This window comes from Pristiophorus japonicus, chromosome 24, assembly GCF_044704955.1.
Source record: "Pristiophorus japonicus isolate sPriJap1 chromosome 24, sPriJap1.hap1, whole genome shotgun sequence".
NCBI lineage: Eukaryota > Metazoa > Chordata > Chondrichthyes > Pristiophoridae > Pristiophorus > Pristiophorus japonicus.
This window is the reverse complement of record NC_092000.1, coordinates 8,687,849-8,711,464: the sequence shown is the minus strand read 5'-3', so window position 1 is coordinate 8,711,464 and position 23,616 is coordinate 8,687,849. Positions and strand designations below refer to the sequence as shown.

General features: G+C 47.5%; 1 protein-coding gene and 1 long non-coding RNA gene across 10 annotated transcripts in view; one reads left to right on the top strand and one right to left on the bottom strand.

Annotated features, from left to right (window-relative positions):
• Positions 1-3,928: 3,928 nt before the first annotated feature.
• On the bottom strand, positions 3,929-22,115 carry LOC139237915 (retinol dehydrogenase 8-like). 4 transcript variants are annotated; one of them, XM_070867208.1, is made up of 8 exons: positions 21,982-22,115; positions 15,844-15,990; positions 13,578-13,696; positions 11,211-11,372; positions 8,738-8,917; positions 8,511-8,604; positions 7,173-7,356; positions 3,929-5,379 (listed from the first exon to the last, which is right to left on the bottom strand). In XM_070867208.1, the coding sequence occupies exons 2-8, from the start codon at positions 15,867-15,869 to the stop codon at positions 5,149-5,151; spliced, it is 996 nt and encodes a 331-aa protein (XP_070723309.1). In that variant the 5' UTR covers positions 15,870-15,990; positions 21,982-22,115; the 3' UTR covers positions 3,929-5,148. The 4 variants fall into 4 exon arrangements, with proteins under 4 accessions (XP_070723309.1, XP_070723311.1, XP_070723310.1 ...); XM_070867210.1 differs by having other exon boundaries at positions 13,578-13,693; XM_070867209.1 differs by lacking the exon at positions 15,844-15,990 and having other exon boundaries at positions 13,578-13,693.
• Positions 22,116-22,398: 283 nt separating this feature from the next.
• The window catches only part of LOC139237912 (uncharacterized), a 40,692-nt gene continuing 39,474 nt past the window's right edge, over positions 22,399-23,616 (top strand). For all 6 annotated transcript variants that reach the window (XR_011588541.1, XR_011588543.1, XR_011588545.1 and 3 more), the window contains exon 1: positions 22,399-22,491. This is a non-coding gene — a long non-coding RNA (uncharacterized lncRNA). The remainder of the gene's footprint in view (positions 22,492-23,616) is intronic.

Genomic DNA, 23,616 nt, shown 5'->3' with positions numbered 1-23,616 from the left:
TCTCGCTCTTCCCCCCTCTGTCTCTCTCGCTCTTCCCCCCTCTGTCTCTCTCGCTCTTCCCCCCTCTGTCTCTCTCGCTCTTCCCCCCTCTGTCTCTCTCGCTCTTCCCCCCTCTGTCTCTCTCGCTCTTCCCCCCTCTGTCTCTCTCGCTCTTCCCCCCTCTGTCTCTCTCGCTCTTCCCCCCTCTGTCTCTCTCGCTCTTCCCCCCTCTGTCTCTCTCGCTCTTCCCCCCTCTGTCTCTCTCGCTCTTCCCCCCTCTGTCTCTCTCGCTCTTCCCCCCTCTGTCTCTCTCGCTCTTCCCCCCTCTGTCTCTCTCGCTCTTCCCCCCTCTGTCTCTCTCGCTCTTCCCCCCTCTGTCTCTCTCGCTCTTCCCCCCTCTGTCTCTCTCGCTCTTCCCCCCTCTGTCTCTCTCGCTCTTCCCCCCTCTGTCTCTCTCGCTCTTCCCCCCTCTGTCTCTCTCGCTCTTCCCCCCTCTGTCTCTCTCGCTCTTCCCCCCTCTGTCTCTCTCGCTCTTCCCCCCTCTGTCTCTCTCGCTCTTCCCCCCTCTGTCTCTCTCGCTCTTCCCCCCTCTGTCTCTCTCGCTCTTCCCCCCTCTGTCTCTCTCGCTCTTCCCCCCTCTGTCTCTCTCGCTCTTCCCCCCTCTGTCTCTCTCGCTCTTCCCCCCTCTGTCTCTCTCGCTCTTCCCCCCTCTGTCTCTCTCGCTCTTCCCCCCTCTGTCTCTCTCGCTCTTCCCCCCTCTGTCTCTCTCGCTCTTCCCCCCTCTGTCTCTCTCGCTCTTCCCCCCTCTGTCTCTCTCGCTCTTCCCCCCTCTGTCTCTCTCGCTCTTCCCCCCCTCTGTCTCTCTCGCTCTTCCCCCCCTCTGTCTCTCTCGCTCTTCCCCCCTCTGTCTCTCTCTCGCTCTTCCCCCCTCTGTCTCTCTCGCTCTTCCCCCCTCTGTCTCTCTCGCTCTTCCCCCCTCTGTCTCTCTCGCTCTTCCCCCCTCTGTCTCTCTCGCTCTTCCCCCCTCTGTCTCTCTCGCTCTTCCCCCCTCTGTCTCTCTCGCTCTTCCCCCCCCTCTGTCTCTCTCGCTCTTCCCCCCTCTGTCTCTCTCGCTCTTTCCCCCCTCTGTCTCTCTCGCTCTTCCCCCCCCTCTGTCTCTCTCGCTCTTCCCCCCCCTCTGTCTCTCTCGCTCTTCCCCCCCCCTCTGTCTCTCTCGCTCTTCCCCCCCCTCTGTCTCTCTCGCTCTTCCCCCCCCTCTGTCTCTCTCGCTCTTCCCCCCCCTCTGTCTCTCTCGCTCTTCCCCCCCCTCTGTCTCTCGCGCTCTTCCCCCCCCTCTGTCTCTCGCGCTCTTCCCCCCCCCTCTGTCTCTCGCGCTCTTCCCCCCTCTGTCTCTCGCGCTCTTCCCCCCTCTGTCTCTCGCGCTCTTCCCCCCTCTGTCTCTCGCGCTCTTCCCCCCTCTGTCTCTCGCGCTCTTCCCCCCTCTGTCTCTCGCGCTCTTCCCCCCTCTGTCTCTCGCGCTCTTCCCCCCTCTGTCTCTCGCGCTCTTCCCCCCTCTGTCTCTCGCGCTCTTCCCCCCTCTGTCTCTCGCGCTCTTCCCCCCTCTGTCTCTCGCGCTCTTCCCCCCTCTGTCTCTCGCGCTCTTCCCCCCTCTGTCTCTCGCGCTCTTCCCCCCTCTGTCTCTCGCGCTCTTCCACACCTCTGTCTCTCGCGCTCTTCCACACCCCTGTCTCTCGCGCTCTTCCCCCCTCTCTCTCGCGCTCTTCCACACCCCTGTCTCTCTCGCGCTCTCTCTCTCGCTCTTGCCCCTTTGTGTCTCTCTCGCGCTCTCTCTCTCGCTCTTGCCCCTTTGTGTCTCTCTCGCGCTCTCTCTCTCGCTCTTGCCCCTTTGTGTCTCTCTCGCGCTCTCTCTCTCGCTCTTGCCCCTTTGTGTCTCTCTCGCGCTCTCTCGCTCTTTGTCTGAAGTAACTAAGTGAGCGGGGTTCTCACATATTGGACAGCCGGCCAGACTGGGGACAAATTTATGGAGTAGCAGGTCTGCTGAGTGCCAAGGGTCATGTGGAAGGGGAGACCATGTTCTCAGCTCTGCTATCTACATTCCTCCACCTGCTGCCTCTTGCACATCTTGTCCCACCATTGGTGGCCATGCTTTCACCCGTCCAGTCCCTAAGCTCTGGAATTCCCTCCCCAAACTTCTCTGAACTCCTCTAAGACCCTCCTTATTTCCACTTCCGTAACATTGCTCGTCTCTGCCCCTGCCTCAGCTCATCTACTGCTGAAGCCCTCACCAATGCCTTTGTTACCTCTAGACTGGACCATTCCAACACATTCCAGGCTGGCCTCCCACATTCTACCCTATGTAAACTAGAGGAGATCCAAAGCTCGACTGCCCCGTGTCCTGACTCGCACCAAGTCCCGCTCACCCATCACCCCCTGTGCTCGCTGCTCCGTGTCCTAACTCGCACCGAGTCCTGCTCACCCATCACCCCCTGTGCTCGCTGATTAACATTGGCTTCTGATTAAGCAACGCCTCAATTTCAAAATTCTCAAACCTTGTTTTCAAATCCCTCCATGGCCTCCTTCCCTATCTCTGTAATTCCCCCCCCCCCTCCTCCCCCAAGACATCTGTGCTTCTCAAATTCTGCCCTCTTGAGCATGCCTAATTATAATCGCTCAACCATTGGCAGCCATGCCTTCTGTTGTATAGGCCCCAAGCTCTGGAACTCCCTGCCTAAACCTCTCAACCCCTCCTCCTTCAAAACCCTCGTTAAAACCTACCTCTTTGACCAAGCTATTGGTCACCTGCCCTAATTTCTCCTCCTATGACTTGGTGTCATTCTTTTTCTCATGATATTCTTGTGAAGCGCCTTGGGACCTTTCTCTACATTGAAGGTGTTATATAAATACAAGTTGCTGTTAAAACCTACATCTTTGACCAAGCTTTTGGACACCTATTCTGGGGCCCAAAATTCCACATGGCCTTCCACTTGGTCTGAGACACAGCAGTGTGATCGGTGATGGGTGCTGGACCACACCTCAATGACTGAGGGAATTTTTGCTGCATTTTAGTCCACTGCTAATCTAGTCCTCCAAATGTTCAACTCAACCCACAGTGAGCACAGTAAATATTATTCACATTGAGCAGATAAGTAATGTTTCACACTGCAAATAAACAAGTGAACTCCACAGCCTTTGACATTGCTGAATAAGTCACTGTTATTCTCCTGGACTCTGCAATTCAGTCTGAATTTGAATCCACCGGCCCGGACCTATCTCGGGCCTAAAGGACCCCGCTACCATTCTGGGCCGAAAGGACTCTCACACCTCCTACCTCACCCCCCCCCCCCCCACCCCTGCCATGTCTTCAGTTCTGCTGAAACAATGGCATCTTTTCTCTGCTGATTTTCTCTTCCCTGCGCTGATTTCCTTACATGTAGGAAAGGTTTTCAAAATGGTGCAGTGTGCCGTTTTAGAAAAAAATTGTACTTGGCCAAACTCGCTTAAATGGCGCACCCAGCAGGTTCCCCCCCCCCCCCACTCAGTGACATAAAAAAAAATCGGACATACCTACAATAGAATGGTGCAGGAACTGCGGCGAAACTTTCAGATTTTAGTCTGTTCCAAAAATAGCATTATAGGCCAAAAAAACGGCGCAGAATGGTGGCCAAAATTCAGCTCGTGTCCCCTGTAGCTCGGAATTAATTTCTGTCTGATTACACTGCTGTGGAGCTGCCTTGGGATGTTCAAGGTGCTACATAAATATAGGCTGTTATCAGAAGCCCATGTGCTTATACTTTTGCATATTTATTTTACACACCAGGATAATCTGGCAACATTTGGAGTGAAAGTTCTGAGAGCCACGAGAGGAAATGCTTTGGTACTTTTGGAATCAATTGCTGAAAACCCTAACTGCTGGATAAGAGAAGTGAACACAACTGTGAACACACTTCGCTTCCCATCCCCCACAAATGCATAAGCTGCACATAAACAAACGCAGCCTTTATTTGCACAAATACTGGTTTACAGCAGCGACCGTAGTTCAATCTTCAGCTGACACAACTTTGCTTCCTGGTAATGCACAACATCCAAGGCTATCTTCTCCTTTCGTAAGTGAGAGGGACACGATGCTAAGTTCATGGGTACCATTTTGCTGAAGGTAGGACAACCAAGTGCTGGAGGAGAAGGTACTTCCAAAGTGCAACTTTCAAATCTTTTCAGCAATAATGTACCTCCCAAACCCGTGACCTCTACCACCTAGAAGGACAAGGACAGCAGGCGCATGGGAACACCACCACCTCCAAGTCACACACCATCCCAACTTGGAAATATATCGGCTGTTCCTTCATCGTCGCTGGGTCAAAATCCTGGAACTCCCTCCCTAACAGCACTGTGGGAGCACCTTCACCACACGGACTGCAGCGGTTCAAGAAGGCGGCTCACCACCACCTTCTCAAGGGGCAATTAGGGATGGGCAATAAATGCCGGCCTGGCCAGCACCGCCCACATCCCAAGAATTCATTTTTTTTTTTAAACATCATGCTGTGATGCGGATCCACAGGAGCCTCTGGTGCCTAAATCAGCATTATTCATGTGTGAGAGTCGACGGTAAGTATCTTGGGCTATTTATCGCAGCCGGACCTAATCCTGTTCCAACATGGCGACATCTATTTACATGCGCCTATTAACCGGGGTCACCAGCCGATGATCAGGAGTGGGCCTTTGGCTGCTGTTCCCAATTGACTTGGATCTTTGAGCGCCCCCTTCCCGTACCCCAGCAGCGATCAGCTGACTCGGTTCAGAACCAAGATTAATCCTGCTTCTCCCTGATCTGCATTCACAGCGACCCAGTGGATAAATGGATTAAGCCACTAGAAAAAGTTCCAATTAGCTTGAAGACCGTCATTACAGGCCCTTCGCTGAGTACAAAACGTTTCATATTTCTTAGGGGAGAACCAGGACATAAACTTTGTAAAATTAGGAATTAACTATACTGTGGCTTACTACTTGTTGGATATCTGGTGATGCTTCTAGAATGAACTAAGCATTACTAGTCATTTTGATTGTTATCGCTATTCCCTTGAAAAAGGGAAAGTTAAAAACTTTGTGACAAATGTAGACAATGTCTGAATCGGTGCACAGCAAACGCACATAAATTTGAGTTTCTGTCGCAAATCAAGAGCGTTTTCCTCCTTCTGGATTGTCTCTGCTTCTCCATCGGAGCAATTTGATAAGGTTAAGGCTGGCGTTAAATATTCTGTTGTGTTGGAAGATCATCTTGTAGAAAGTGTCAACGTGCAGATTTCCGGTTGGGTCGGCAAACTTCAGTGCCGTGAATGGAGTGTATAGATTGTTGGTCTGGTGACGAAAGGGAGGGTTTTCGGAGGTAATCACCTTCACTGCTTGCTGTTAACAAGATCAGAAGAAGTTAATGTCAGGATTTGTGCCATTTTCAAGCAAGGCCTTGATTAACTTGCTGTCCTCTCCACAGTTAGCCTTGCAAACCTCCTCTACTTTTCGGTTGAAAGACCTAACCCATGCAAGTCTCATCCAAAGCCATCAGTGGTGCTTCCTAGTTGGCTCATGTGGAGGAGTGTTTTAATTGGTACAAGAAGGGAACTGGCTTTATGGATTGTCCTCCCCAGCAAGACCTGACCAGTAAACAAAAATATCTGAGCAGAAGTCTATGAGCGAATATTCTGAGATTCTAACCCAAGTCGCTGAATGTTCAACTTTCATCTGATAGCTGCTATATTGCCGTTGACATTTTGTTCCTGTTTCTTTTGTCAATTTTCTCCCCTCTCCTCTTGAAGACATTGATAGGGTCCTAAGGGGACCGAGCACTCTCCAGTATTTTTCCCTAGTGTCCATTCTTCAAATGTAAGTCTTGCCAGTGAGTGCTGCCAGACTCTTCATGAGCGTGGTAGGGATCATTGATGAGCCTAATCCTTTCCTCACCCAATGTCCACACCCACGCCTTCAAGTACGAGTCACAGGATAGTAATCGGGAACAGGACACCACACTTGGTTGGGGCTTTAGGTTTATGCATGTGCTTTGAAACAGACATTTCTCTTTCGTGTGTGACTGGCAAATGAACTTCAACATCGCTCATTTTTTTCATTTTGATAGGAAGAATAAGGGTGAGGCCAGAACTAGGGGCCATAAATATGATCCTATCTTGTACCATCTACAAGATGCACCGCAGCAACTCACCAAGGCTTCTTCGGCAGCACCTCCGAAGCCCGCGCCCTCTACCACCTAGAAGGCCAAGGGCAGCAGGCACATGGGAACACCACCACCTCCACATTCCCCTCCAAGTCACGCACCATCCTGACTTGGAAGTGTAGCGGCCGTTCATTGGCGCTGGGTCAAAATCCTGGCGCTTCCTCCCTAACAGTACTGTGGGAGCACCTTTACCACACGGACTGCAGCGGTTCAAGAAGGCGTCTTACCACCACCTTCTCAAGGGGCAATTAGGGATGGGCAATAAATGCCAGCCTTGCCAGTGACGCCCACGTCCCATGAACAAATTAAAAATTCAGTGAGGAATTCAGGAGAAACTTCTTTACGCAGAGAGTGGTGAGAATGTGGAATTTGTTACCACAGGGAGTAGTTAGAGGCGAATAGTATGAATGCATTTATGGGGAAGCTGGTTAAATGCATGAGGGAGAAAGGAATAGAAGAATGTGCTGATGGAGTGAGAGGAAGTAGGGTGGGAGGAGGCTCATGTGGAGCATAAACACTGGCAGGGACCTGTTGGGCTCAATGGCCTGTTTCTGAGCTGTAAATACTGTAATACTTTGTAAGATAGTTGGTGAAAGGACCAGAGTGGGAGGTGAGAATGTTTTTATGAAGCGAGTTGTTATGACCTGGAATGCGCTGCCTGAAGGGGTGGAGGAAGAAAATTCAATAGTAACTCTCAAAACTTAGAGAGAAAAAGAATTGCAGGGCAGAGGGAAAGAGCAGGGGAGTGGGTCTAATTCGATAGTTTTTCAAAGAGGCAGCAAAGGCCTGATGGGCTGAATGGCCTCCTTCTGTGCTGCAACATTCTATGATTCTATAAAATAACGCTAACAACAGTCATAAAACTCCCATTCTTTTCAGTACAATAAAAAAAAACATTGTATAACATTTCTAATATACCCATTATAAATTTACAATGCAATGGCATGGAGGGTGTTGAATATTTCAAGAGTACCTCAGCGACTTCTTCTGCTGTTTGCCCAAGAGTGCCAAAGACCTTTTTAGAATAAGGAAGGTACAGTTGGCGAAACATTTTTGCAGTTTCTTCATCCGTATTGGAGAGATCCATTTTCGCAGCATCCTCGTACAGTTTAGTTTCAAACTCAGTGAAGACTGGTCCTGGTTCGATGAGACTTAGGCTATGGGGAGACATGCACACCAAGAACTGTCAACATAACCTATTGATAACAAATAATTCAAGAATATGTCAACATAAATAATTAAGAGAAAACACAATACTCTATCATTGGACTAGCCCTAGAACGCACTGTGTACAATACTTGAAACTTCAACCTATTGTCCTGAAATGGCTTAACTTCTAAGTAACTCACTTGAGGACTACGTGTGTCAGCTGTGGCTCAGTGGGTAGCACACTCGCCTCTGAGTCAGAAGGTTGTGGGTTCAAGTCACACTCCAGGGACTTGAGCACAAAAATCCAGGCTGACACTTCCAGTGCAGTACTGAGGGAGTGCCGCACTGTTGGAGATGCCGTCTTTTGGATGAGATGTAGATCCGAGGCCCCGTCTGCCCTCAGATGGATGTATTTTCGAAGAAGAGCAGGGGAGTTCTCCCCGGTGTCCTGGGGCCAATATTTATCCCTCAATCAACGTAACAAAACTGATTATTTTGGTCGTTATCACATTGTTGTTTGTGGGAGCTTGCAGTGCACAAATTGGCTGCTGCATTTCCCACATTACAACAGGGACTACACTCCAAAAGGTACTTCATTGGCTGTAAAGCACTTTGAGACGCTGGTGGTCATGAAAGGTGCTATATAAATGCAAGTCTTTCTTTCTTTACCAACCACCAGAGTACATAGCTCCAAGATCTACTTTTCTAAAAGTTCACCATCTCAATAAAACAGGAACCAATCGTAGTACAGTCACTGGAGTTCCGCTGATGGCTGAGTGAGTGAGTAAATGTATTGCGTTGTATGGTACTGCACTATCCAGGCCAGCAAGCTTCTGGTATGATCTCTGGACTATAGTTAATTGGTCTTAGATAAGAGAGGTGGTGCGGGTATTACAATTCAGTTTAGTGTTGCGAGGCTCGGGAGGGGGAGAACAGAAAAATATCATTGAGCGTTCTTGAATATAAGAACATAAGAAATAGGAGCAGGATTCAGCCATTCGCCCCTTGAGCCTGCTCCGCCATTCCATGAGATCATAGCTGATCTTCTTCCTCACATTCTTGGGAGCAGATCACATGACAATGAAAAAGAATGAAGCGCGTAAAAAGGAGGATAGACGGATCATTTTTTAAAAACTGATTCGAAATCTTTATGGCCTCTTACTTTATATTGAATTTTAAGGCTTGAATTGCCAAACTTTCACAGAAACCTTCTACTGCAAATTTTGATGCTGTGTAGACATCATTGAATAGAAGACCTAAAAAAAGGAGGAAAAAAAAACAATATTGACCGGCAAAATAAAACCAAAGTTTAAGTTTGATGACATTTTCAACCTTGGAACTAGAATAAATGTCCATATTCTGCTGGAACCTCTAAAAGCATCCACTTACCATGGATTCCCATAACACTGCTCATGACGACAATGTGCCCATTTTGACGTTTCTTCATGCCGGGTAGAATTTCTTTCACCAGTCGGGCCAGACCAAAGAAGTTTGTGTCAAACACAATTTTCATGGTGTCCAAGCTCTGGCACTCTACCGGGCCTATCAGCCCCATTCCAGCATTATTTACTGAAACAAGGAGAAAAATTAAACACAGCATGCTCTTTTTGTGCAAGAAATGTAAAGGCAGTTTTGCGAGAAGTGCAAAAATGGTGAACAGTATAATGTATTTGTTCTTTGCTTAAGAATTCATAGCAACACATTACTATTAAGAGTTAGTTGGTTTATTAGCAAAGGTTTAACAATCACACTACACATTATTAGTTCATTCACCAGGCTCACAACTGCATACCTCATCGTGGATCCCCTGAACCCAACTGGCTGGGATTTTATTGAGTCTTGTGAACTACACGTGACTGGCTAAGTCACTCACAACTCAACAGCTCTACAACTATTTTAGTAGAAATGTAAAATCAAATGCTCCCTTTTGGCAAGGGCACTAGAACCCACAAATTAACAATTTAAACTTTAACGAACCCTTAAATCAAATTAAAATTTGGTTGCCGGGGGTGATGACGTATTCCATTCCCTCCGGTGCCCACCTCTCGTGGAAGGCATCTACAACTATATTAGTTGTATATCAGTAATCAAGTGCCCCCTGATTAAAGGGGGGGCACACTTCAAAAACTTTTCAAGTGCCCCCATGTTTTTTTTTTGAGGGCACTAAAACACAAATTATACAAGTGCCCCCTGGCTAAAAGGTGGGACACTAAAACCAGCAAATTAAACAAATTAACATTTAGACATAAAATCAAATTAAAATTTGGTTGCCGGGGGTGATGATGCACTTCAGTCCCTCCGGCGCCCACCTCTCGCGGAAGGCCGCGAGCGTACCGGTGGACACCGCATGCTCCATCTCCAGGGACACCCTGGCTCGGATGTAACCTCGGAAGAGAGGCAGGCAGTCGGGCTGAGCGACCCCCTCGACCGCCTGCTGCCTGGACCGGCTGATGGCCCCCTTGGCTGTGCCCAAGAGTAGTCCTATGAGGAGGTCTTCCGACCTGCCCGCTCCCCTCCGCACAGGGTGCCCAAAGATCAGGAGTATGGGACTGAAGTGCAACCAGAATTTGAGGAGCAAAAGACATACATTTATGCAGCGCCTTTCACGACCATCGGACGTCTCAAAGCGCTTTGCAGCCAATGAAGTACTTTTGAAGTGTAGTCACTGTTATAATGTGGGAAACGCAGCAGCCAATTTGCACACAGCAAGCTCCCACAAACAGCAATGTGATAATGATCAGATAATCTGTTGTTACATTGATTGAGAGATAAATGTTGGTCCTAGGACACCGGGGATAACTCCCTTGCTCTTTTTCAAAATAGTGCCAGGGGATTTTTTATGTCCACCTGTGAGGGCAGATGGGGCCTCAGTTTAACGTCATATCAGAAAGATGGCACCTCCAACAGTGCAGCACTCCCTTCGCACTGCGCTGGGAGTGTCAGCCTAGATTTATGCGCTCCCGTCTCTGGAGTGGGACTTGCACCCAGAACCATCTGACTCAGAGGCAAGAGTGCTGCCCAATGAGCCACAGCTGACACACTATGAAATTCTCCATGTCAACTTCTCAGGCTGTAATTACACCGTCCCGTGAGTAGAGATGCCACAGTACCAACACTGGCTGGAGGCCAGCCACTTTGCAAAGGGGAGGGAAAGATGGGGCCTTTTTTCTATAGAATCATACATTGATATAACACAGGAGGCCATTCGGCCCACCATGCCTGCACTGGCTCTTTGAAAGAGCTATCCAATTAGTCCCACGCCCCCTGCCTTTTCCCCATAGCCCCGCAAATGTTTCCCCTTCGAGTAATTATACTCTGTTGCCCTACATTCCATCTGCCGTAATTTCTTCTCATGTGGCTCGGTGTCAAATTTATCTGTTTTGTCTTATAGAACAACCACCACTTTTATTTATATAGCGCCTTTAACATAGTAAAATGTCGCAAGGCGCTTCACAGGAGTGTTATAAGTCAAAACAAATAAATTTGACACCGAGCCACATAAGAAGTAATTATAGCAGATGACCAAAAGCTTGGTCAAAGAGGCATGTTTTAAAGAGCATCTTAAAGGAGCGAAGAGAGGTAGAGAAGTTTATGGAGGGAATTCCAGAGCTTGGGGCCCAGGCAGCTGAAGGCACAACCACCAATGGTTGAGCGATTATAATTAGGGATGCTTAGGCGGACAGAATTAGAGGAACGCAGACATCTCTGGGCGGGAGGGTGGTGGTTGCAAGGCTGAAAGAAATTACAGAGATAGGGATATAAATAAAAGTTGTTGTTGTACTTAATTGACTATAAAGCGCTTTGGGAAGTCCTGGGGTCATTAAAGACGCTACATAAATGCAAGTCTTTTGATAAATCTTACCCAGTACATCCACCTTTCGCTCTGGAATGCTGTTCACACACTTGCATATGGAATCTTCGCTGCAAACATCAAGTTCTTTAATTTGCAGTGTGTCATTCAGCGTTTTGCCCGCTGCCTCTTCCAGTCTATTCCTCTTGTCTAAATTTCGCATTGTTGCGACAACTGCAAAAAGAAAGACTTGGATTTATACAGTGCATTTCACGACCACCGGACGTCTCAAAGCGCTTTATGGCCAATGAAGAACTTTTGGAGTGCAGTCACTGTTGTAATGTGGGAAACGCGGCAGCCAATTTGCGCACAGCAAGCTCCCACACACAGCAAAGTGATAATGACCAGATTTTCTGTTTCTGTGATGTTGACTGAGGGATAAATATTGGGCCCAGGACACCGGGGAGAACTCCCCTGCTTTTCTTCGAAATAGTGCCATGGGATCTTTTACACCCGCCTGAGAGAGCAGACAGGTCCTCGGTTTAACGTCTCATCCAAAAGATGGCACCTCTAACAGTACAGCACTCTCTCATTGGAGTGTCAGCCTAGATTTTTGTGCTCAAAAGTCTCTGGAGTGGGACTTGAACCTGAAACCTGAGGTGAGAATGCCACCCACTGAGCCACGGTGTATTCACTGGACAATTGTAAAGTATCAACCTTAGATATTTCAGACACACGGCAATCCTCTGGTTCCAAGGCTATTTTGTGGTATTGCATGAAATAGGAAATCAATACCTTTTGTCTCTGTACAGCACACAGAGGATGAGCAGGTAACCTGCTTCCAGCATTCTGTCAATTCTGCTGCAAAGAACTCTCCTGAGATATGTGGAAAAAGTCCTGTGGCGACGCCTTCAGTCTATTTACTACCTTACGCTACAGAGAGGATGCTGACCTCTGCAACCTGCTTCCGTACACCATGGTTGAAATCGGGAACTCCTTAAAGAAAACCATCAGTTGAGACTTACTTCCTACCACGCTGAGAAAAATGTGTAAAACGTATTCTTAAATTGCACATCTTTAGCAGGATATCGGTGGGTAAATCTGAATGGATTAAGTCATGGTTTCATTCACTTTGCCACACCGCTCCTCATCTTCAATAAGCACTTAATCGGATATACGGGTCAGAAACAGGCCATTCGGCCCAACCAATCCATGCCGGCCTTTATGCTCCACTCGAGCCTCCTCCTGTCTTTCCTCATCTAACACTATCTGCATAACCCTCTATTCCCTTCTCCCCCATATGCTTGTCCAGCCTCCCCTTAAATGCATCGATACTATTCATCTCAACCACTCCCTGTGGCAGTGAGTTCCACATTCTCACCCCTCTCTGGTTAAAGAAGTTTCTCCTGAATTCCCTCTTGGATTTCCTGGTGACTATCTTATATTGATGGCCTCTAGTTATGCTCTTCCCCACAAGTGGAAACACTCTCTCTGTTTCCACTCAATTGAAACCTTTCATCATTTCACAGACAATTATATTAGGTCACCCCTCAGTCTTCTTTTTTGAAGAGAAAAGAGACCCAGCCTGTTCATCCTTTCCTGATATGTATACCCTCGCATTTCTGGTATCATCCTTGTAAATCTTCTCTGCACCCTCTCCAATGCCTCTATATCCTTTTTATAATATGGCGACCAGAACTGTACGCAGTACTCCAAGTGTGATCTAACCAAGGTTCGATACAGGTTTAGCATAACTTCCCTACTTTTCAATTCTATCCCTCTAGAAATAAACCCTAGTGCTTGTTTTGCTTTTTTTATGGCCTTGCTGTGTCGCAACTAGTAGTGATTTGTGTATTTGTACTCCAAGATCCCTTTGTTCCTCTATCCCACCTGGACTCACATCTTCCAAGTAATGTGACCTCCCTATTATTGCTACCAAAATGTAATACCTCAGATTTATCTGTGTTGTACTTCATTTGCTAATTATATGCCCATTCCTGCAAGTTTATTAATGTCCCCCTGTAATTTGTTGCAGTCCTCCTCAGTATTGACTATCCCCCCAATTTGGTGTCAGCCGCAAATTAAAAAATTGTGCTTTTGATTCCAAAGTCTAAATCGTTAATATAAATTGTGAATGGTCCCAGCACTGATCCTTGTGGAACACCTACTCTCTGCTTTCTGTCTTGAAACCAGCTAGTTTTCCAACTTGGTTCTGTCACCAACATGTCAAACATCTTTGAATGTTTCACAATGTAAAGGTGCTAGATTCGTGTCGGTTGTTGTGAAGAAGTTAAGAATAGCTTGTGTGTAGCATAACTCTAAAAGGGAGTCCTTTCATCGTGACATTGGCACAACATAACCTGTCGCCCAAGCTGACAGTTAAAGATCTTGCATCAATCATAGCACTGGTGCAGAATGCAGCTTAAACTCCTGTCTTACCTTGAAATCGTTTCAACTCATCTTTTGCTAGTTTGACTGCTAGGGCCAGCCCAATCCCAGAGGAGCAACCTGTGACCATTACCGTTCTTGCAGACATTGATGTTTCCTGTTGCGAACTGCTGAAAACATAGAAAAAAACGTCAGTATTTGTAAGATGCTGCTTTTCACTTCTGAAGTCGGCAACCTAAACAGAGCTCTATAGTTTGCTCAGGTTTTTATCAAGTTTCAGTGAGTAAAAAGACTTGCATTTATATAGCGAACTCAGAATTCCCCGAAGCGCTTTACATCCAATGCAATTTTGCAGTCACTGATGTAATGTAGGGAACACAGCAGCCAATTTGCGCACAGCTATGTGATAATGACAAAATAATCGGTTTTAGTGATGAATATTGGCTAGGACACCAGGGATAACTCCGCTGCTCTTCTTCCAAATAGCACCTTGGAATGTTTTACAACCACCCGAGAGAGCAGACAGAGCCTCAGGTTAATGTCTCATCCGAAAGACAGCACGCCCTCAGTACTGCACTGGGAATGTCAGCCTAGATTTATGTGCTCAAGTCTTTGGAGTGGGACTTGAACCCACAACCTTCTGTCTCAGAGGTGAATGTGCTGCCCACTGAGCCACGGCCGACACAACTAAAAGAGTTGGACGAGGTATTGTAGGGTGCCTGATGATCATGGAACCTTACCGCAGCGTATCAACCTTCAGGAGGGGGAGAACGCTGGTGTGAAAATCTCTGTGACTGTAGGTAAATGTGTATCTCCGTCAACCATGGAATCCCAGTGTACCTAGTCAATTGCTGTTCATTCCCCAAAAGGCCAATACTTGATCTAGGGTGATTCAACAGTTTCTTTGGCCTAATTTAAAGATATTTTGCTTTCTTCTTTAAATCATCTGCGTCACACCATTACTCAACTGCGAAGACTGGCACGAGTCTTACCTTCAGAGGGTGCCAATGCTACTCTGTAGTTGAGTAGTGGAGAAGGCACTCTGATTCTCTCTCCTTCGTATGGACAACTTTTTAAATTCATAGAGCACTGAAGGAGCCATTCGGCCCAGCATGCCTTTGCCGGCTCTCTGAAAAAGCTATCAATTAGTCCCACTCCCCTGCTCTTTCCCCATAGCCCCACAATTTCTTCCTTTTTAAGTAGAGAGCTAATTCCCGTTTGAAAGTTATTACTGAATCTGCTTCCACCACCCTTTCAGGCATTGCGCTCCAGATCACAACAACTCGCAGTGTTAGAAGATTTCTCCTCTTGCATTTTTGCCAATTATTTTAGATCTGTGTCCTCTGGTTACCAACCCTCCTGCCAGTGGAAACTGTTTCTCCTTGTCTAATCTATCAAAACGCCTCATAATTTTGAACACCTCTATTAAATCTCCCCTACTGCCCCAAGGAGCACAATCCCAGCTTCTCCTGTCTCTCCACATAACCGAAGTCTCTCATACTGCGCTGCCATTGACCTGAGAATCTAACACTCAATAGCACAGCAGGATGAAACACCAATATTTTGTTCCCCCCTCCCCCCACCTCAATGCCCCCACATAAAACTTAGAGAGAAACGTTAGAAAGGAAACTGTATTTGGCAACTTAGTTATTTGCACAGAAGCGCATCTTTCATGAGTACCTTTCACGAGATTGCTGTATGTACATCAACCATAGTAAAACGTGCCAAACCGGTCTCAGTATATTTCCACTTGTTTTGATGTGAAGCACATTAAGCAATTGGTGGACATGAGCAGTCTGGCGACGTGACAATTCCTCAATGCCAACTGACAGCTCACTTTCACATCACAAAACAGCAACAGACTGACCCAGTTTTTTTTTAATATCCTAGCCAACAGTTGAAAATGCAATAAGTTTAGTCTCACTGTGGTATTTGCCCGTGACTTCAAAGTAACTGCCTATGATTGTGGGAACATGTAAATTGAGATTATATTCAGGTGAAAGCAGAATTTAGTAATATACAAAATAAATAATTAGCTTTAATTTAAACAAGGGTGAGTGAACATTTTTAATTGCAATAACTCCCTCAGAGTTCATTATGTTTTTGCCAAACAAAAGCGCAGGCATGTTTGATTTCTACTAGTTTCTTGTTCTTTCTATTACGTACATCATTGTAATTTTTTTCTGAATGCATTTGCTTTTAGTACATTTGTAGAAGTCATTAGAAAACGGAGAAAACACATAACATTCTCAGGAGTAAAGAATTTAAAGACTGCAATTTTACGTTCAACTGTTCAGGATGATATTTAGTACAGTACCTTTCACGAGATCGCTGCACGTACATCAACCACGCAGAACGAAATTCGGGTCAGAGCAGGTCTTAGTGTAATCCCTGGCAACGACTCTCTGCATAATCACACACGGCTCTGCACCCTGGGAGTTGGAGTTAATTTTTGCACCATTGCCTTTTTGGGAACAAAACCATTACTCAAGCAGGATTATAATTGAGATATTATTTGCAAGATATCATTTTTAACCAAAAGCCTGTCAAATGGACTTTGATTATCTTGAATCGAATATGCAACGAAAACCGAACTTCCATAATTAATTCTTTGAATACTGCCATCTGGAAGACTCTGCTTATGTCAATTTATTGACCATAAAGAAGACACCTCCATCATAGCTATCTCCTGCCATATCTTATCCGTATGGCATTTCCACAGGTTCAGGATGTGTAGGATCCATGGAGAGACTGTACTCCAACTGCCTGGCGCTCTTTTGCAGCCTTATCAGGAATGGTAGCATTGTGGTTATGTTACAGGACTAGTAATCCCGTAGACCTGGACTAATGATCTGGAGACATAAGTTCAAATCCTGCCATAGCAACTATGGAATTCTAAATTCAGCTAATTTAATAATTAAGCTAGTATCAGTAATGCTGACTATGAAACTATTGGATTGTTGTAAAAAAACATCCAGTTTGCTAATGTCCTTTACGGCATTCTTACCTTGGGTGGCCCATACTTGACTCCAGACAGTTAGAAACATAGACATAGAAAATAGGTGCAGGAGTAGGCCATTCGGCCCTTCTAGCCTGCACCGCCATTCAATGAGTTCATGGCTGAACATTCAACTTCAGTACCCCATTCCTGCTTTCTCGCCATACCCCTTGATCCCCCTAGTAGTAAGGACCTCATCTAACTCCTTTTTGAATATATTTAGTGAATTGGCCTCAACAACTTTCTGTGGTAGAGAATTCCACAGGTTCACCACTCTCTGGGTGAAGAAGTTCCTCCGCATCTCGGTCCTAAATGGCTTACCCCTTATCCTTAGACTGTGACCTCTGGTTCTGGACTTCCCCAACATTGGGAACATTCTTCCTGCATCTAACCTGTCTAACCCCGTCAGAATTTTAAATGTTTCTATGAGGTCCCCTCTCATTCTTCTGAACTCCAGTGAATACAAGCCCAGTTGATCCAGTCTTTCTTGATAGGTCAGTCCCGCCATCCCGGGAATCAGTCTGGTGAACCTTCGCTGCACTCCTTCAATAGCAAGAATGTCCTTCCTCAGGTTAGGAGACCAAAACTGTACACAATACTCCAGGTGTGGCCTCACCAATGCCCTGTACAACTGTAGCAACACCTCCCTGCCCCTGTACTCAAATCCCCTTGCTATGAAGGCCAACATGCCATTTGCTTTCTTAACCGCCTGCTGCACCTGCATGCCAACCTTCAATGACTGATGTACCATGACACCCAGGTCTCTTTGCACCTCCCCTTTTCCTAATCTGTCACCATTCAGATAATAGTCTGTCTCTCTGTTTTTACCACCAAAGTGGATAACCTCACATTTATCCACATTATACTTCATCTGCCATGCATTTGCCCACTCACCTAACCTATCCAAGTCGCTCTGCAGCCTCACAGCATCCTCCTCGCAGCTCACACTGCCACCCAACTTAGTGTCATCCGCAAATTTGGAGATACTACATTTAATCCCCTCATCTAAATCATTAATGTACAGTGTAAACAGCTGGGGCCCCAGCACAGAACCTTGCGGTACCCCACTAGTCACTGCCTGCCATTCTGAAAAGTACCCATTTACTCCTACTCTTTGCTTCCTGTCTGACAACCAGTTCTCAATCCATGTCAGTACACTACCCCCAAGCCCTCGCAAGCCACTCAGTTGTACTAAACCGCTACAAAGACGTATCACCATATGGACTGCAGCAATTCAAGAAGGCTCACTACTACCTTCTCCAGGGGCAATTAGGGATCGTCAATAAATGCTGACACCCACATCCCATGAAAGATTTTTTTTTAAATTGTGCGTTCCTGGATGACCTTGGAGCGAGTTTACGCAATATCCAACAATATGCTTGCAGCTTTCTGTTACTGGTTACTGCAGAATATTGGGCTCAATTTTCCCCGTTCATTTGCACTGTTTTTTTGGCACGCGCCGTTTTTTTTGGCGTATTTATTTTTTCCAAAGTTTCCCCCTGTGATCTGCGCCGGCGTAACTGACTTAGTTACGATTTTTCTAGGCCAGTTGCGCCAGTTTTTTCAATTGTTCGCAGTTTGGCCAACATTTTTTCTCTTAGGTCGGTGTATCTGGCTACTCCCGAAAAAACTTCTGGTGAGTTAAGAAAAAACCAGCGCACATTGACAAATCTGCGCTGAAAAACGTCATTGTTTTTAAATCGAAGATTTTGGAGGGAGTCAAGAACACTGTCAAAATCAGTAATAAAGTTCAAGTTTTTTTTATCTGTCAACATAGAAGTGTAAATTTGTTGGATTTCAGAATTTTTTAACTCACTCACACGCCCCCACTGAACGTCTTGAAGCAGGGCTGGAGGGTCGTAGGTTTGGCCGGCAGAATCGGCCCCGTGCCCGGACACGGGCTCGGCTACAAAACAAGCTGTGGGGGAGGGGGCAGGAGAGAGAGAGTGCGAGGTGCCGATTGGAAGGCTTGGAATCCGGGGAGGGGGAGGGAAGTCACAAGACTCCAATTAGTAAAGGCAGAGGAGGTTGGGGGGGGGGGGGGGAGAGGAGAAAGAGCAGTCACAAGACCTTTGGGTGTAGTCTATCCATACAGACCTCGGGGAGAGAGAGAACTGCAAACCTATCCTGTTTTCCTGCCGTTTTGAGCTACTTTCAAAGGTTAAATTTAACTATGGGGGCAATACTGACAATGCCATACCTTGTGCGAGCCTTCTGCATCATGGTGCTACGTAGGAGACAATTGAATAGACTTTATCGCATCAGGAACATAACAGCCCGTAGAGTGCTGAACAGGAGGTCTTACCCACCTCGGGTATATCGAGACAGGTGTTCGTAACTCCACCTGAGTGATGCAGACTGTCAGAAGGCTGCGTTTCCGTAAAGAAGTTGTAACTGAGATCTGTGAGTTGGTCAAAGCAGACCTGCAACCTAGAAGCATCAGGAGGACTGCTTTGTCAGTAAAGTGAAGGTTACAGCTGCACTTTCATTCTATGCCTCCGGATCGTTTCAAGCTATAACTGGGGATGTGTGTGCCATTTCTCAACATGCAACACGTTTCTCCATTCGTCAGGTCACATCTACACTGTACGCGCGTAGGAATGTGCCACCTTCTTCTGTAAAGGTGAAAATGCAACTTTTTAAAGAGAGTGTCTTTCTGCTGGGTGGGACATATACAGCTGGTCACATTTACAATTGCAATTTCATTAAATAAAAGAAAATGTTACTTATATTGACCAAGGTCCTGCCACTTCTTTTTACACTAGCCTCGGGGTGGTCACCACTGCGCAGTAATCTTCTGCAACTTGGTTCCAGCGTTTCTTCATTTCTTTGGGTGGAACTTTTATGTGAGCTCTGCTGGTGTCCAGCTCCTGCCATCTGTTCTCAATCACAGTAACTAGTGCCTCCACTTCTTCCTGTAAGAAATCCTTGGTCCTTGCACCGCGTTGCATCTTGCATTGCTCCAGCTGCGATTTTTTTCAATGCTCTCACACAGCACTCCTTCTCAAATACACAACTGGCACTTTAAAAATGGCAGATTACCAAATCCAAGCTGTACTGAGCATGCATGTCCAGTGGAACGACATCAAAAACGTAACTTTTTTTTCCGTGCATGCGCAGAAGGTGTGGCTTCATTTTTTGGCGCAGACAACAGGCTCCACCCCTCGAGGCAACTGGACATGTTGCGAGGCGCCAAATTCGAATTATACATCGGAGAAACTTTGGCAAAATATTTCTGGCGCATTTCTGGCCTAGAAAATCGCGCGTAACTCTCTGCTGTTCTACTCTTCAATGGCTGTGAGGTACGTTAGGAAGTCTAGAGGTTGTGAAAGGTGCTACATAAATGCAAGTTCTTTCTTTTGGGTTGATTTAACTTTTTAAATGCAAGTTATTATTAACCCTTCGAGCACTGTGGTCAAGTTAAATTGTGGTGGCATTATCAGGCTGTGCGGCTTCATTGGCAGTAACCATTAACAAGTGTGCCAACCGTCAAAATTCTGGGCTTGTGATGCTTGAAAAACAACATTATATTAGAAAAAGTGTGACACACAAGTTGCAAAAGGAAAATGGCCCTGGAATTTCAGTGCGGGATGAATTTGTGTATGAACGCTGAACATTTTTGGCTGAAATTCCTTCCTTTTGTTACTTTGGCAGAGGCAATAAAAGACTTGCATTTATAGAGCACCTTTCACGACTACCGGACGTCTCAAAGCACTTTACAACCAATGAAGTACTTTTGAAGTGTAGTCACTGTTGAAACGCGGCAGCCAATTTACGCAAGTTCCCACAAACAGCAATGTAATAATGACCAGATCATCTGCTTTTAGTGATGTTGATTGAGGGATAATTACTGGCCAGGATACCGGGGATAACTCCCCTGCTCTTCTTCGAAATGGTGCCGTGAGATCTTTTACGTCCACCTGAGAGAGCAGACGAGGCTTCAGTTTAATGTCTCATCCGAAAGACGGCACCTCTGACAGTGGAGCGCTCCCTCAGCAGTGCACTGGGAGTGTCAGGCTAGATTTATGTGCTCAAGTCGCTGGAGTGGGACCATTTCAGCTTCCAGCATAGATTCTTGCACAAATCCAATGGATTTTTCATGGGTTATCTTTCCCAGATCAACTTTGACGGCTGTTGAAGACCCATTGAAAATGATTAAAGCTGCCATTAAACTAGGAAAGGAAGGAATTTCACAGGAACAATTTAAATATTTGTACACTGGCATCCCATGGCGTAATTTCAGAACCAGTGAGAATATAGGGAGCGTTGACAATCAGTTAGCCTGAGTACAAAGAGTGAGCCACTTGCTTTGACATTGTTATTTCTGTTTAATTTAACAATAACGTGGTAAACTCAGGAACATTTTGTGCACGTAAAATTTTATTTTAAATTTGCAATTTTCTACGACCAAAGTGGGAATCGAACCTGCAAGATTGGCAGTCAGTCAAGTGGGTGTGCGTGTGCGAGAGAAATGGCGCCTGGAAAGCTCGCTGTACATTCGCTTGCGCCTGCGTACATTCAGAGACTGAAGTCCAAGTCATCATCAACATCTTTACCGAGGCGTACGAAAGCATGGGCCTTACACTAAACATCCGTAAGACAAAGGTCCTCCACCAATCTGACCCCGCCACACAGCACTGCCCCCTCGGTCATCAAAATCTATGGTGTGGCCCTGGACAACGTGGACCATTTTCCATACCTCGGGAGCCTATTATCAGCAAGGGCAAACATCGACGCCGAGGTTCAACACCGCCTCCAGTGCAGCCTTTGGCCAGCCTGAGGAAAAGTGTTTGAAGATCAGGCCCTCAAATCTGCCACCAAGTTCATGGTCTACAGGGCTATAGTAATACCCGCCCTCAGAGACATGGACCATGTACAGTAGACACCTCAAGTCGCTGGAGAAATACCACCAGCGATGTCTCCGCAAGATCCTGCAAATCCCCTGGGAGGACAGACGCACCAACATTAGCGTCCTCGACCAGGCCAACATCCCCAGCATCGAAGCACTGACCACACTCGACCAGCTCTGCTGGGCGGGCCACATTGTCCGTATGCCAGACGTGAGACTCCCAAAGCAAGCGTTCTACTCGGAACTCCTTCATGGCAAGCGAGCCCCAGGTGGGCAGAGGAAACGTTACAGGGACACCCTCAAAGCCTCCCTGATAAAGTGCAACATCCCCACCGACACCTGGGAGTCCCTGGCCAAAGACCAGACCGCCCTAAGTGGAGGAAGAGCATCCGGGAGGGCGCTGAGCACCTCGAGTCTCGTCGCCGAGAGCATGCAGAAACCAAGCGCAGGCAGCGGAAGGAGCGTGCGGCAAACCAGACCCACCCTCCCCTTCCCTCATCCACTGTCTGTCCCACCTGTGACAGGGTCTGTGGCTCTCGTATTGGACTGTTCACCTGAGAGCTCACTATTAGAGAGGAAGCAAGCCTTCCTCCATTCCGAGGGACTACCTGTGATGATGGTGACACGTGCGCTCCATAAGATAGACAGGTGGGTTGCTCGCTCAGCTTTGGAATGGGCCGCCACGCTCGTTCTCTAATCAGATGGGCCGGGTGAAAATGGGGCTGGCCCTTTGAGTCACCGGGCAGGGGGAGGTGAAGTTGGGGCGCATGCGCTGTGGCCGATGGCGCGCGTGTTGCGACCGTTGGCGCCCGCGCTGCGGCCGTTGGTGTTTGCGCTGCTGCCGTTGGCGCATGCGCTCTGGCCACTGGCGCTCGCGTTGCTGCCGTTGGCGCATGCGCTTTAGTCATCAGCACGCGCGTTGCTGCCGTTGGCGCATGCGTTGGAGGTCGATGGCGCGCGCGTTGCTGCCGTTGGCGCATGCGATGTGGCCGTTGGCACGCGTTGCTGCCGTTGGCGCAGGCGCCCTGCCCTCGCTCGGCGGCGGCAGTTGGCCGAACGCCTCGGTGGCGAACGCGCGGTAGTCATGTTGTGAGGGCGAAGCGGCGTCGCTGTGTGAGGTAAAGGTGTTGTTCACTGGACAAGGTGGGGAAGGAGATTTGATCGAGGTGTTCCAATTCGTGAGGGAGGTCTGCACAGAGTAGATAGAGAGAAACTGTTCCCATTTTTCTCATCCTTGTTTACAAATCCCTCCATGGCCCTCGCCCCTCCCTATCTCTGCAATCCCCTCCGGCCCCACAACCCCCCCCGAGATGTCTGCGCTCCTCTAATTCTGCCCTCCTGAGCATCCCAGATTATAATCGCTCCACCATCGATGGCCGTGCCGTCTGTTGCCTGGGCCCCAAGCTCTGGAACTCCCTCCCTAAACCCCGCCACCTCTCTCTCCTCCTTCAAGACGCCCCTTAAGACCGACGTCAGCTGCCCGAATTTCTACTTTAGTCGCTTGGTGTCACATTGATCTGTTTTGCCTTGTAACACCGCTGTGACGCGCCTTGGGATGTTTTACTATGTTAAAGGCGCGATATAAAAACGTTATTTTTAAGTTATAATTGGCGGAACCAGAGGACACAGATTTAAGGCGACACGAGGGAAAACGTTTTTCCCGCAGCGAGGGGTTAGGATCTGGAATGCGCTGCCTCAGAGGGTGGTGGAGGCTGACTCAATCGTGGCTTTCAAAAGGGAGTTGGATAAGTGCCTGAAGGACAAAGAATGTGCAGGGTTACGGGGAAAGGGCGGGGGGAGTGGGACTGGCTGAAGTGCTCTTGCAGCGAGCCGGCACGGGCTCGACGGGCTCGAATGACGGCCTCCTGTGCTGCAACCGTTCCGTGATTCTAAACTCGGATTGCTTTTGAATAATCCCCTGAAAACAGGGTTTTCCCCCCCTCTCTCTGTCTTACCCCTCCCTGCGCCCCTTCCAAGTTCAGCGGGACCCGCACGGAGTCGGGAGGCTGAGGCACAGCCAACCTCGGCATAATCCACAACACAAATAATATAACACAAAATAGGCCTTCTGGACTTGAGCGCGACCAGCGCCAATCTTCGGCTGGCTCCCGCCACGGGAGCCGGTTTATTTTTCCTCCTTGTCTTTAATAGTAGCTGGTCATTATCCCACCATTCGCACCCCATCTTCACTAATGTTTTTCTAACTCCTGACATTACCATTTCAATTCGGCCCATCACCCCTT